The sequence below is a fragment of the Rhizoctonia solani genome, chromosome 4 (genome assembly GCF_016906535.1).
Source record: "Rhizoctonia solani chromosome 4, complete sequence".
Taxonomy (NCBI): domain Eukaryota; kingdom Fungi; phylum Basidiomycota; class Agaricomycetes; order Cantharellales; family Ceratobasidiaceae; genus Rhizoctonia; species Rhizoctonia solani.
Genome location: NC_057373.1, coordinates 1947332 through 1962036, shown reverse-complemented (window position 1 = coordinate 1962036; position 14705 = coordinate 1947332). Strand labels below are relative to the sequence as shown.

Genomic DNA, 14705 nt, shown 5'->3' with positions numbered 1-14705 from the left:
ACCACGAGGCAGATGTGAGCTGGGCACGTTGTCTTTCGATTGGAGAGACTAGGGGTATGCATAGCTCTCTGCAGAGCTCGACTGAACAGGATCAATACAGCCAAGGGGGGTGACGGGAGGTGAATGAAATGGAGCGAGGGGAGAGGGGGCACAGGGTGGGTTGGTATAGGACAGTAGTGTGTGTGTCAACTACAGTATATGCGGTTAACTAGTCGAATTCTAGTGAGTTACGAGAGAGCCGGGATGACAGGGGCAGATATACCAGAATCGAATGGCCGGGTTGAACATCTCGATCTAGTTTCATGTGGAGTGTGGGGAAGAGAGCCGGACATATGGTGACCGGAGTCCCGTTCTTAAAGGTGGGGCGTCTAAGGGCCCTGCTGTTGTTTCCCCCCGTCAACCACACCCATATGTCGCTCGCCGTTCGTGGAAAGACTGCGAATTTAAGTTTGCCGTTCATAAGGCGCAGAGATGGTACGCTAGTGTATTCCAACGCACGAGCGGTGCCTATACCAGTACCAGCCTCGAGCTATGCTTCGTCCTCGTCTGGAATACAGAGTGCTCCGACCAGAGAAATGGACATGCGGGAACTTGACAAGGAAGAGGACTTGCTGGATTATGCTGATGGAGGTCTGTCCATCTTTGTTTATATTATATTTTCATTGTGTGTTGATATCGATTAGGTTATCTCCCTGTTCACATCGGTGATACATTCAAGGAAGGACGCTATCTTATTGTACGGAAGCTGGGGTGCGTGTAACTCAAGGGCATGTGTGTGTAGCGCACAGTTGCTGACCAGATGAGTGCAGCTGGGGACATTTCAGCACCGTCTGGCTTGCCAAAGACAGAACGTAAGTCAAATGGCACTGGATAAGAGCTAGGCTGAGTATATCATATAGGAGCAATCGCCATGTTGCAATCAAGGTAGTCAAGTCAGCCAAGACGTAAGTAGTCAGTCATTGCGGGGATAACGTGTCTGACTCTCCATCTCTCCATCAGCTACACAACAGCTGCCCGTGACGAGGTCGGGATCCTCCGCTTCATCAACTCGGTCTATAAGGATCCTGGGCATGAGAACGTTGTACAATTCCTCGACACATTTGATCACAAGGCCGAGAGCGACTCGGGTCCCTCTCCAGTCCATGTCTGCATGGTCTTTGAGCCTCTGGGTGCCAGCCTCCTCACCCTCATCCGCGCCCATCGCAAAGGAGTACCCGAACATCTCGTTCGGCAAATAGCAACACAGGTATTAGCCGGCCTCGCATTTTTACACGAGCGTTGCGGGATTATTCACACCGTGAGTGTAATCAAATTTTGGTGTCGGGTATCTGCTCACATCGATTACGATAGGATCTTAAACCCGAGAATATCATGATTTCTTTGGGCAGCAAACACGACATTGAAGCTATTGTCCAGGCCGAACTTGCTACATCCCCCCGCTCATTGTCTCGTATGGTCGGCATCCCTCCCGGTTGTGTGCGCGGCGGCGTGGCGACCCCAAGATACGGTGCTGACCTTGCTGGGACAAAGCAGGTCTGGATATTTGGCTCTCAGCCACTTCCTACTTCGGTTTCCTTGCCCCGGACGCGGTCTGGGCAACCGGATGGACTTGTTCGGAAGATGTCCACATTGGCTATTTCCACGATACCTCCTCAACCTGAGCCTGGCTCTGCCTCTGCCTCTACTTCTGCATCATCCTCATCTACTCTTGCCGAGGCCCTTAGTACGGCCCCGACTTCCTTCATGAGTACCGGCAAGGGAATCACGTTTGGCTCTACCAGAAGTCAAAAGTGTCTGCCCGCCGCGAACAAGGTGTCCCCGGTAACTATTGTGTGCCAATCTGATGGAAATGGTGTCACAGTGACTGCCTCATCTGAGGCGTCGGTCCAAGGTTTACCGGAGCGTTCGCCACTAATGGGAGAGGCACAAGCAACCGATATTTCAGAAGACGTCGTGGGATCCGCCAAGCCACGCGATGTGGTTGCCAAACCTTGTACCCCACCGTGCAAGGGTCCTTCGCTGCTGTCCCAAACTGCGCCCAAGTTGGAGGCTCCGTTGACCCGGCCCAAGTCTAGTATTAGCTCCAAGGGCGACAAGGACATGATTGAAGTCAAGATTGGTGATCTTGGCAACGCATCCTATTGCTGGAAGCATTTTACCGAGAACATCCAGACTAGGCAGTACCGTTGTCCAGAAGTCATTTTAGGTGCTGAATGGGACGCAACTGCGGACGTGTGGAGTGTAGGGTGCATAGTGAGTTAATCTTCCTTCTCCACTCCACTTTTAATTTATGACTGGGTTGCATCAGTTCTTCGAATTATTGACTTCCGACGTGTTATTCGACCCTGCTGAACGGGTCGGTGCATGGTCCCGCGATGATGATCATATCTGTCAGATGATCGAACTTTTAGGACCCATGGACCCCAGGTTCGCACTATCGGGTGATTATAGCAAAGAGATATTCCGCTCTGATGGTGGGTTTGATCCAATCTTAAGTACGCCCAAAGACTCACCATGTGTTAGGTGTTACACTGCGCAACGTGCCTGCATCCAAGATGAGTCACTGGCCCTTGCTTGATGTATTTGTTCAAAAGTACAACTACAAGCGGGAACACGCGGGGCGGCTGGCCGATTTCCTACTCCCATTTTTACGCATTGAGCCAAAGGCACGAATCTCAGCGCAGGACGCACAACATCTGGAATGGCTCAAGTCGTGATTTCATTCGTGCTGGCCCACGTCTGGACTTCATCAGCCTGCTTTTTCTTCAGGATTTTTTAGTGTATAGACGCTTCTCTCTAGTTCTGGGCCCGCGCCACTGCCCTGCCGTGACTGTTTCAACTTTTCTTTGCCTTGTCCGCATGCTGTATAATTTTTCACATCCACTGTCTCATACCTTGCCTGTGCCATACATACCCTTATCCCACTCGCCTCCGAATATTTTATCACTACTATATGCTTTCTGTTTCATTTGTTATTGGCATTTGGTTTCTGTCGCAGAATCCTGCCCGTTACCACCTCCCCTTGCCCTCTCTTTCTGCTCTCTCTTTCCCCTGGTTTCCAGTGTCTGGTCTTCGTCTGGGTTTCCTTTTTTTGGTTCTTTCGCGATGCGATCTTCCCAACGCTGTACTTCACACTTTAAATGCAATTTCTCTATACTTCTTTTAATGAACACACACTCCATTCATTCGAATCTCAGGACCAACCGAGGGCGCGTGCTGTGCCTGCTTCGTGAGAGTTCTAGCGGCTTCCGGGCAAGCGTGAGTGGAGCCAGGTGCGCGTGTGGGTGGGTGGCACTTGTGATAATCGGGGTATATGCTGCGGAGACTGAACGCCGAGCGGTGCATTTATGCGAATTACGTCTAGTTTTATGGACTTTAGCGTCACCCCTGTGTGCTTTATCAAGAATACCCCCTAAAACGTGGTTCGTATGATGTTATAGTTGGACGCAGCACCACTCGCTGCTTTCAAAGACTCAATTGTCAGCCACGTAATCCACCCTCAACCAACACTAGGTGACCGTGAACCCCAAAGGGATAACACATCAATCACCACAAGGCCTCAAGTGCGACCGACGCGGCCGACTGTGCCCACATGGTTTAGGGAAGCCAAGGTATGGGTGTAAACGTGCCGCGCTGTGAACAACCGACTCTAATTCTGTGAATCGTTCATTTCCAAAAAAATGAGGAATAAACTTTAGAGCTGCACACGGGCGCGACCACCTAGGGAATAGATCGTGATAGATAGGGGTTTTTTTTTCAAGGGTGGGTAACACATGTGTAGCATATGTTCAAGACCCGGAACAAGATGCGATAGACATACATGCGCTGAAAAATAGGAGCCCTACATGAGATACTATAAATGCTCGTGATATAGACAAGAGACAACAAGGGAATGTGTTATGACCGCAGAGACGGGATGCAGAGAGGATGAGATGCAATATAGAATGAAAACATGCCAAAAAAAACTATGCCACCAACCCAACTCAAGACTAGACCGATGCAACGGACAAAACTACAGGCCAAAGGAAGAGAAAGTAAGCTACAGATAAGGACAACGCCGATTGCAACATAGAACACGGATTAGAACCCCCATAGGCTCATAATAGCACAAACAACAAAGCGAGATCTCGGAAAAGGGAGGCCATAATGGCGATCAAACTTGGCATGAACGAGATGAGAGCGAATGATGTAAAAATGAGGCACAGAAAGGGGGAGGGGGAGAAACGGTTCCATGGACAACACAGTGCTACATTCACTGGAGCCCGGCTCCCCCTGTGAACCATCCGACACTCCGGAACACAAGTAGTTCTCGGGAGAGTTCTGCGCCATCACTTGACGATCCGGGACCACTATTATGGCCACCGAGCAGCGAGGCAAAAAACCCACTGCGCGTAGCCACGAGGGGAACAGCGGCCTCGAGCCTGAAACCATGTGCGGATACAGTTTTTAGAATGTGAGCCAGAGAGCTCGCAAGATCGTCGGCATCAGCATCCGTAAATGGTGCTGAGGGTGTAAATACTAACAAACACATATGCATACAATCAGTTAATTGCTCCGTGGGCGGAGTCCCTATAATTAAAATCCACTTACAGGCACCGAGCCCCCGTTTCTTCGAAGGCTGTGGACGCATTTGGATCTCATAATTACCGGGGCCAGCCCAGCCATCATAAAGATCCTCTCGGCGAGCACGGGACGAATCTTTCTCGCCAACAGGACCAAGCTCTTCACGCCGACAGGTATTGCGAGCTACACGGGCAATAGCGTCCGTAACATCATTAGGAGCATCAATGATGCGCAGGGTAGAGCTATCGCGGGACACTGCGATCGCGAAGAATTGGGAGGATGCGTCCGCTGGGGCGGAAGTAAAGATTAATCGACCGGTTGATGGCGGAGAAGTTGTACATAGGAAAGAAAATCCCTGTTATCCAAGTCGTCAGATTGCGGACAATACCAAAAGATTCGAGATGGTATAACAATTTACCTTTCGGCCTAGTGTTTCGAAAACGCGAAGCAGAATTCGGGTAGCCCTGAAATCAATGATCAGTCTAGAGCGCGCAGACTCAAGGTAAGGACTTTGACTTACATGACACCTTCGTTCCCGCGAGCAGCCCAAGGTCCGGCACCAGCATTCCCACCAACTCCAAATTCAAGTTCAAAAGAATTGCGATCTTCGCGAGACACTGTGGTCCCTCGAGACCAGAGGGGAGTGACCGCATTCTGTAAGGCAGTACGGATGCTGACATCGGGCAAGTTGGTAAGCTTGAGTGATCGGCTCGAAGGCAAAGACATAAATATATGATCTAAGGAGTGTCAGTGGATATACACAAATAACCAAATGGAACATACCAGGTTGAAAATGGACTGTAGATGGCGCCCGGCGTAAAGTAGGCCGCTTCTTGCTCTTCATCGCCGACTTGGTCGAGTAATCGGAACCGTTATGACTCGATGGTGCCTTAGGGGTCAGCGAGGGCGGTTGAGGAAGCTTGTTTGAAGACTGGTTGAAGAGACCTGCGAGCGGTTGACGCGAGCTAGGTACAAGTGTGCCATTGCGTCGAAGAACACCGTACGAAGGTCGGTGCTTCATTTCTGTAGCTTTTCCAAAACTTCCCGCTTGCGAATAGTACTCTGAAGGAATATGTTGGAGGTCCGGGCGAGGTGTCCCAATGCTCGAGCTGGAGCTCTTGTGGCGACGGCGCGGCAAAGACGGAATAGGCTCCGAAGGTGGTGCTGGCATGGCATCGTGTACAAGCAAAGGCCGAGTAGAATGAGAGGTAGTGCGATTGCGTGACTTGGATCGTGAGCCCCTCGAGGCCAAAGATTTTGAATAAGAGAGTGGGGTCGATGTCTGAGAGTAAGGTGGAGCTGCAACTTCATAGCGTGTGCTCCCAGTGACGGAGCCTGTCTGAGAACTGTTACGATTCATCATGGGTCGGGTGTGTGCGTGAGGCGACATGGTGATTGCTGGCGAGCGTGGGTCTAATTGGGGCTGGCTTTGGGTAGTGCAACTGAACAGTCCGACTATGTACACGAACGACTGAAAAGCGTCGGACAAATATGAGAGTCTTTTAGGAAATGTGTGTGGGCTGGCTGGGAACAGTCAGGTCGGTGATGACGTGATAGTCGTTGCGATATTCGTATGGAGGTCGTGTGGTCGTGATCCTCAGTGGGGACGGGCGGGGACGCTTCAGCAAGAGCCGGCGGACAGGCTTTTTAGATTTGGCTGCCTGTGCCTCGAGGCGCGCCCGGTAGACACAATTGACAGATGAAAAACAAGGAGCTGGAATCTCGCTTTTGGGAGTCCCGATTTACACAGATGCAATGTGTTCTTTCCAAGCGCACACAAATGGGTTGTTCACAAATACTAGACCATTCCCGCTATTTCAGGTCCCAGCAACGTGTTTTCTGAGTACAAATCCACGGTACATATAGGGTTCTTATAACAAAACTGCTTCTTCTCACGTCATCTTTACCTCCTTAGGGCCGCTGATCTGTCTGGACGTGCGACACAGCGGGAAACAGAAGGCGGGATACCGCAAGCGCGCCCTCAGTCTCGGATTCTCCTGCAAGCTCAAACCAGCAGCTTAAAAACGATATAGAGGTCACATCTTGAATATCCCCCCGTGTTATTATCCAACGGCTTCTCTGGCTACTTGACCTAAGACGCTGTTGGCGGGCTTTGGTTGGCTCTTTTCTTTGATTGATCTTCCGGAGTAATGTGTCATTGGGCCTTATCGTTCTAGAATCGGAATCGCCCACCGGCTCTACGTCATGACTAACACGCGCCTCCGACCTGAATTCCCCGCACTGTCTGGACACTCGAGCCGATGTTGAGTACAGCCTGTGAATGGCTGTGGCTGGGTGCGCCCCCTTTTCTCGCGGCTTCGACGACCGCAGCTTGGTGATCAATCGTCGGCAATTGTGTATGGGACCAAGGCGTACGCTTGCGGGTTTAAAACCTTTTGCTAGTAGGGGTTGCTTGTTCAACAACTGGCACACCTATTTCAAACGTAGGCGGGAGTTGTTTGTCTTGGCACATTCTTGGATTGATGCCTACTCACATAGAAGTTTATTTCCTCAAATATAATGCTGAAACAGGGTGAAGAACAAGAGCCGACATATGCATCGGAATCAAAAGGGACAGCTTGTATGCGCAACAGCTCAATTAACTGATGAACCCAGTTGACCCACCCGTCATTCAACAAACGCACCTAGAGACACGGACCGATTCAGAGTATTATACGGGTATCTGGATTGTGGGGATACTATTCGAAACATCTCGGATTTGTGAAATTAGGATAGCGGAACTTCAGTTATGTCTAGACTTTTCGATTCTCAACTCTTATGAGGCTTCAACGCTTAACTTTGCCCGTGTATCGATACTTACGACATGGCATATACTTCTAAATAAATGCGGGGCGGTATTGAATCGTTGATTCGTACGGGACCGGCTCGTTATCTACTCTGGCTCATCAGTTGTTCATCTCACAAGCATTTGCTTCTTTTCGATTTTGGCTATTCCGAGCATTGGAGTGCGGGGGGCATGACGCAAAATGCGATCATCATTCAGTACGACGCATGCTGAAGACTTTTCTGGTGATCCTCCTGTGGCAAGAAAGGATCGAGGCAAAGCATACAAACGCACACCCGCTCACTGGAATAGGGAGTTCCCACCACTTGGCTTGATATATTCTTCTCTACTTTCCCCTAAATGTACAACATGTACCTGATGGAAAGGCTTGAATCCCTGGCGGTCAAGTAGAGTTAATGGTGACCATGGCACCCTGGCCTCTTTTTGTACATCCATTTCTAACTCTACCTCCATCATGATCAGGGTATCTAAGTTTACTCACTTTCGCCCCTATTAGTCTTATCGAAAGTATATTGCGGGGGACTATTCATGAATTACGAATTTTTCGCAAATTTTGACCTCGGACGTCGGTCAAAGGTCCACATATAACTGAACAGGCTGCATCGGAGGAATTTTGATATGCTTCGTTAGAATTTCGACCCAGTCGAAGCGTGTTTAAGGAGTGGCTAGCGAAGTCGACGCTTAATAGTTAGTGTCCATTAAACCGTCGGCTACGAGTTTGGGAGAATCGGAAGTTGCTGATACATCCATTATATTCGGCTACTGCACAAGCCTCTCAGAATCATACCAAAGTACCGAAAAATACAGCATGTAGGATGAACCTACCCTTACTCCCCTGTTTTGAATGGGTTTTATTGGAATTCTTGCTAGACAAAATGGGGCCCCACAACATGCCTACTACGTCTCACGCATGTACGGGGCGTTTTCATTTCGGGCTTGTTGCCAATTCCAAATCTAGTCCTCTACATTCACTATCTGTCAAGAACGAGAAACCTAATTGAATTTTTTTTATCACGTATAATTCCGAGGTGGGACAGGGCTGGGTCTGAAACCTGGCTTTCTACCTACAAAATTTCACAATCTGTATGCAAGATTCCTATCGAAATGCCACATAGATTACTGGCCAGGGAAGCCACGAATGGAGCATATCCTCACTGACTGTTTAATTTTTAGGTAAGTTGTTTAACACCCAGATAGGTTACCCATATATACTGTGTACATCTTCTGTATCTGGTACAAATTTCCTGATCTCGAGAATTTGTTTGCTATTGTTGATAGGCAAAGTGCTTGACGTCATTCTTGGACTGTGTTGGTAAAACTCCGCTCTACGCTCTTCTACCCCGACTTCATAAAATATATTATATGACTAACAATACCCAACCCGACCGCAAACATACTCAAGAGGATTACCATGGCCAGTCTATGGCTGAGGACCAGAAACTATCACGTCCAAGTCTTGGAAGCGAGAATTATCACACATCATCTAGCGGATCGTCTAGCTCCAATTTTTCAACGGACTCGGTTGCATATCATCCTCCAAACCTGAGTGAGCTAAGCGCGATGATTCGGTCACCGACTCGGAGTTTCTACAGCGGGACCTCACTATTATATTCGACCAGTGGATTCGACATGCTTAGCGTTATTTCTCGAGTAGGTAAGCTCATAACCTGGCTTTAACGCGGATATTATGTAGTGAAACAATTTATGTGACCAGTCACACGACCAAATCCCGTAGTGAATCTCGGTCCTGTTGGTGAGTTTTCAAGCCACTTATAGATAGTTACAGTTCTGATTTAACTACCAAGACCACTCCTGTTCATTTGTGGTTGTTGACCCTTATACCCCAGATCATGAGATTGTATATTGCAGGTATGTACTTATTATTGGCTAAAAGTAAATCAAGTCATATATAGATATACCTCCAGTCCCACTTTTTGTCAATTAACACAATACCCTCCGGAGGCCATCCTGAACAAAAATTGCCGTTTCCTTCAATCTCCTGACGGTACTTCACGAAATATCGACATGAAAATCAATCTCACTCTATAACAGGTCTTGTTGAACGTGGAAGCATAAGGAAACATACTGATCATGAGGTATGAAACTGAGAATAATGCTTTATATGTCTGATATCGTAGCGTTTATAACGGAAAGGCTGTAATGCATTTCAAAAATGCAACAGAAAACCACAGGGAATGTAAGTACACCTGTCTAAATCTTCTAATATTTTTGTGTGATTGATCTATGCGGTGAAGGCCAAGTGACATTGATCAATTATAAGAAAGTAAGCACGCTTCTAGGCAGGGCAGCCCCAGGCACGCGATACATATCCTTCTAGGGCGGCGAGCCATTCCTTAACCTTGTGACGATCGTACCAATTGCATGGGACGGCGACGAAATACGATACCATGTCGGATTTCAAGCAGACCTAGTTGAGGCACCACGGCAGTTGATGGAAAATGTACGCAAAGGAAGGTGTGTGTTAATAGCTCTTTCGTGAGATCGGTAAATAATGTGTTGAATGAAGGTATAGCGTCAACACTGGTCCTATTAGGTGGCCCCAGTGACGGGTGGTATTTGGAATTATGGTTAGATTTTTATTGGACGAAAGAAGCAGGATTCTGGGACACGCCTCTATTAAATGGTTGATGCATACATCTACAAAACAGCGATGCCAGGGGCAACGAATATGAGTAGTTTAGGCCTGGTGAAATAGGGCCCGGGCCTTACCGTTAGCGCATACAGTATTAACAAGTATGGCGTGTTTCATGGATCCACTCCGTTCGTATTGGCCCATCAATGAGAAGCGATGGGCAATGAAAACATAGAAGACGTAGTTTTAAGTTCTCGTTTGATGCTAGCCAATTGCCCTTGAATCGCATCCTAAACGCTCAATGTCAGACGCCATAATCTCTAGTACAGCATGTGGTTCTACCAGGTCAGTAACATTAGCACTGCGTCGAAAGTCGTGCTTAAACCACTCAAGTGTCTCGCGTCGTGCGTCCGCATTGGGTATCTCTAGGTGTGGCAAATATTATTTCAGCTAGATTACCACGCAACTGTATAGCGCAATTCCTCACTGCGACAGGCCCGTATCACCTGCCGATAGACTGAGAACACTTCTGCCTTGAGGAGGAAGTGTCGCAGGGTTGGACCGCGAAGTGGTAGTCCCCGTTTCATTGACAGTTCAGGACTGATATATAGATTGGGTATACATTATGTTATGTTTGCGTGATCAGGGGGTTGTCATGAAAACGTACAATCTGAGCAGTGCCTGGGAGCAAATGGTAGTCACCTTTGAATGCGACCTCACTTCACGTGACGAGGAAGCGCCGAGGGACAATTGCCCATCCATCCATACACTTGTTTCCACTCTGCTCGTACAATACGATAACTCGCCACCGCACAGTTGCTTACAATCAAATCTCGCGCTTTCATATTCGATGGGTAAGAGAACAAAGAGCATCCGATACACGCTGAAGCTAACACTAAGTACAGCCGACAATGCTAAATCAAACCTGGATCAAAGTATCAAACTCGATATTCGATGATATTCTATATAATTACTTACTCTATCTGATACAGTGCAGCCTTCGGTTGATGAACCACTGGAGCAATCCACCGACCAGGACAAAAAATACTCTACACGTCCCTTCGTCCGCTACACGCGTGCTCAACTTTTGTACCTCAGCAAATCACCCCTTGTGACCGTCCCAAATGGCATGCCTCATTTCAAGGATTGGTTCGGGTAACTAGTACTGAGATTCGTAAAATAATCACATTAACTTACGTGGTATCCGTCGTAGTGAATGGGGTGACGCTTCCATTGCGACGACTAAGAAGGAGCCTGCGTCAGAGGCGCTTGGGCAGTTGCCCCGAGACCGCGCAAGGTTGGCATATCAAGTGGTATTTGTTCTAGGATCTAATCGATTTAAATTCTACAGATTCAGGAGGGATAACGAGGACGGAGAAGGGAGTCGCGGTGAGGCTCGAGTATAGCATTAGCCTTGAACTCTTATTCACTATTGATCAGAAGCGCCATCTTCTGGCCGCCCGACATTCAAAAATGCTCTTTCTTTTTCCCAGGCATCGGGATCTGCGATGGGTAGTATGGGAAGTTTCCGCCATCCATCTTCGCGTCTCGAGTCCGACGCTAGGCGAGAAGAAAGGGAGCGCGAGCGTGAACGCGAAGGTCGACGTGAAACCGAGAACCTACGTAACGTAAGATGTTTGTATTTCTACCCACCGGACGAGAACTCACGTTTGTGATGGCGTCTCTCCCAGTTGAGCCAACAATTCGACCGTGAACGTCGTGACCGAGAAGCAGCCCCACATCTCCATCGTATCGTGTCGGGTGCCTCCAGTACAAATGGCCGGGATCCCAAGTCACGAGATCCAGCTCGTGACAACGCTAAGGAGCCATCTCGGGAGACGCGTCGAGGAAGAGGAGACGATGCTCATGATTGGCGAAAGGCTCGCGATGATGATAGACAACGCAGTCGTAGCCGCCCACGAGGTAAAGGTACTTATAATTTCACAAAAAAAAAAAATCTGCTGGACTTTCTGACGAATTCACCTAATTAGGTGAGCGCGAACCTGGAGGTGGGTCTAAGCGTGAAAAGGATAATTGGACATCTCCTGAGGAACGTCGGGGTGCTGCAGGTCGAAGACGGAACGCCGCAGGTGACGATCGTGTGGAGGGGAAAGCAAAAGACGAAAGGGCTGCTACCAAAAACGATCGTGATAAACTACTTCAAGAAGAAGAACCCGCTTGGATGGGTGATTATGTTCCGGAAGCTGGGAGTCGTGGCATACTTGGACTGGCCAAGGGAGAAGATGATATTCAAGCCTGGAAACGAGAGCAGAAAGAAAAGGACCGAACAGCACAAGGAATAGAGGCGGACTCTCCCGACGATGAGGGCTTAGGAGGGCTTGACGATGCTGTCGCTCACATGAAATTGATAGAGGAAAAGGCCAAGAAAACTGCGTTTGGCCAATCTGAAGACGATGGTCTGGACGAAATCCAAAGGTTTAAAAAACTCATGCAAGAATCCGAGCGGCAGCGCCGAGAAGAAGCGGAGCGGAAAGCACTCGAGCTCGCAGGAAAGTCTGAGCCCAAGGCAACGGCAGAGCAAACCCAGCCAACCAATGGGGTGGCGGATGCACCAGTTACAGTACCGCCACCGGGTCCTCCTGGCCTCACCAAATCTGTGACGGATATTGATCTGGCGTCCACACCACCTGTGCCAGACGTGTCAGATACCAACGGGCGCATTGGTGGGATCTCTCTCGGCTCATCCAATTGGCCTATTTCGGCAGCTACGACCCCTTCGACAACCGCAGCAACTTTATCAACGCCTGGGTGGACTCAGTCAGGAGGATCTAGTACTGACTCGGCGTCCAACTCTCGTCTTTCTCCCATCCAAGCTCGCCGTTTCACCCAAGATGGTACTCCCGCGGATGGTGCGGTGGTCGGTACTCGAAGCACTAGTCGATTCGCAAACTTTTTTGGCGACAAGCATCGCGAACCATCTGCTCCTCAGTTTAACAGCAACGTACCCGTACCCGCCCCGCCCCATCCACAATTCATGCAAGGGGGAAACGATTCGCAACTATTGGAGACGTTGCTGGCAAGGCTAACTGAATCACAGGTAAGTTCGTAGCCTATCGCTCACCAGAACCCACCGATTTATTTGCACATAGGCCCGGCAGCAAGTCCAACCGCCTCAAACTCAGGACCGAGCATTTGCACAGAGGAACCCCAGTATGCCATCACAGCCGCAGTACTCTGGAGTTCCACCACAGAACATTATAAACCTACAGCACGCTCAACCTACGGTCGTCCAGCACCAACGTGCGCAGCTTTCTATTCATCAACAGCAGCAGCAGCTCCTGTCGAGTTTAAATGCTGGCTCAATGTCCAACAACGCAGCAGGAATCCATAGCCTGGGGCACGCCGGACCCTCCAGTCACCCCCAAGCAATGAATTCAGGATTGCTCAATCCTAGCCTTAACCTTGACATCGATGGCCGCTTTGTGAGCGACAACCTCGTTCCTGGTCTCCGCCCTCGTAACGGTTCTGTCGCATTCGATGAAGACTTCCAGGTCAATCCGGCGGCTGCTGGTATGGGTCGGGGAACAATGCAACAACATCGACCACAGCAATCGTTTGATGCATTGCACAGACAACAACAACAACAACAACCAGGAGTGTACAATATGGGTGGAAATCGTACGCCGACCGGAGGTTTCCGCAACGGGCCATCGCCTATTGGCGGCCACAACCCTAATCCCATGCAACGTGCACCCGATCTACCCCAGTATCTTGGCGGAATGCCTAATGCTCTTACCGGAGGTCCTGTTGGTGCAGGAGGAAATTCTAACGGGCCACAACAACAACAATACGGGAACCGCTTGGGTGCGATGGGGAACTTAGGAAATATGCTAGGAGCAGGCGGACCACCTAACCAGCCGCGGTTCGATGAGCGACAGCGCATACAACAAGGTCAGACCATTCATCACCAATCGGGGCAGTCTTTGTCCGGAATTGGTGGTCTTCCGCTCGACTTTGGTCTTCTCCATCAACAGCAACCTCAACGACAAATGCCTCGTAATGGTATTCCCGGAGTTGGTGGGTACCCCATGCAACAGAATCCGTCACAAATGGGCCCGCGTAGTGGTTCTGGTTTGCATGGAGGTATGGGTGCACAATATCCGGGTCATATGCACAACGACTTCGTGGTTCAGCCAAATCAAACGACGAACGCGAGTGACATCATGGCTATGTTCCTTGCAAACCAAGGCAACGCGGGGATGGGTGCATGACGTGCATGACGCTCATCGGGTTCATCCATTTGGCCACCCTTAACTTCAATACCTCTTTGGCTGCCCTGTTTCCTGTGTCTTTTTTGTAGTGCTTCCTTTCTGTTTAGGTAGGATACGAGTTGAACTCTAGTTTCGCTTTCCGTTGTAGTTCTCAAGTGATGTTCTCTAATAGCATACATATATGGATTGATATTCAACCAAATGTGGTATTAAATTTAGCACATTGCATCGTGTGCCTCACTCGATCGTGCGCTCCTTCTCATCATATTCATATCACATGCTGTCACTTTTTCCCACAGGATGTCAAAGTGACTACGAGTCGAAAGGTGAGCGGGAAGAGGCTGATTTATATGCCTAGACCACGGTGAATGGTCTTGCGTATGGTGGCTGAAATACTAGCTACGCGATGGGGATGATGGCAGCGCGATGTATAGCACTACCTCGGGTGACCCGAGCAAAGACAAATGTGAAGTGCAACCGCGCCACGGTCACCATCAGACAGCGAATGGGC

At 49.2% G+C, this 14705-nt stretch overlaps 4 protein-coding genes across 4 annotated transcripts; 2 read left to right on the top strand and 2 right to left on the bottom strand.

Annotated features, from left to right (window-relative positions):
- Nucleotides 1-410: 410 nt before the first annotated feature.
- Nucleotides 411-2717, top strand: RhiXN_00639 (Serine/threonine-protein kinase; the record flags this gene model as incomplete). Its single annotated transcript, XM_043320458.1, has 8 exons — nucleotides 411-630; nucleotides 684-750; nucleotides 810-851; nucleotides 900-944; nucleotides 1000-1297; nucleotides 1351-2253; nucleotides 2309-2474; nucleotides 2524-2717. The coding sequence occupies 8 exons, from the start codon at nucleotides 411-413 to the stop codon at nucleotides 2715-2717; spliced, it is 1935 nt and encodes a 644-aa protein (XP_043179470.1).
- A 1535-nt stretch (nucleotides 2718-4252) lies between these two features.
- Nucleotides 4253-5926, bottom strand: RhiXN_00638 (uncharacterized protein; the record flags this gene model as incomplete). The annotated part of the gene is made up of 5 exons (XM_043320457.1): nucleotides 4253-4503; nucleotides 4591-4918; nucleotides 4982-5027; nucleotides 5084-5300; nucleotides 5347-5926. 5 exons carry the CDS (start codon nucleotides 5924-5926, stop codon nucleotides 4253-4255), a joined length of 1422 nt encoding a protein of 473 aa, XP_043179469.1.
- Nucleotides 5927-10165: 4239 nt separating this feature from the next.
- RhiXN_00637 (Complex 1 protein (LYR family)) lies at nucleotides 10166-10549 on the bottom strand (the record flags this gene model as incomplete). The annotated part of the gene is made up of 3 exons (XM_043320456.1): nucleotides 10166-10252; nucleotides 10305-10387; nucleotides 10450-10549. 3 exons carry the CDS (start codon nucleotides 10547-10549, stop codon nucleotides 10166-10168), a joined length of 270 nt encoding a protein of 89 aa, XP_043179468.1.
- A 68-nt stretch (nucleotides 10550-10617) lies between these two features.
- Nucleotides 10618-14194, top strand: RhiXN_00636 (Zf-CCCH domain protein; the record flags this gene model as incomplete). The annotated part of the gene is made up of 9 exons (XM_043320455.1): nucleotides 10618-10816; nucleotides 10868-10897; nucleotides 10955-11117; nucleotides 11176-11259; nucleotides 11314-11351; nucleotides 11403-11590; nucleotides 11654-11891; nucleotides 11954-13020; nucleotides 13073-14194. The coding sequence occupies 9 exons, from the start codon at nucleotides 10618-10620 to the stop codon at nucleotides 14192-14194; spliced, it is 3129 nt and encodes a 1042-aa protein (XP_043179467.1).
- Between the last annotated feature and the right edge of the window lie 511 nt (nucleotides 14195-14705).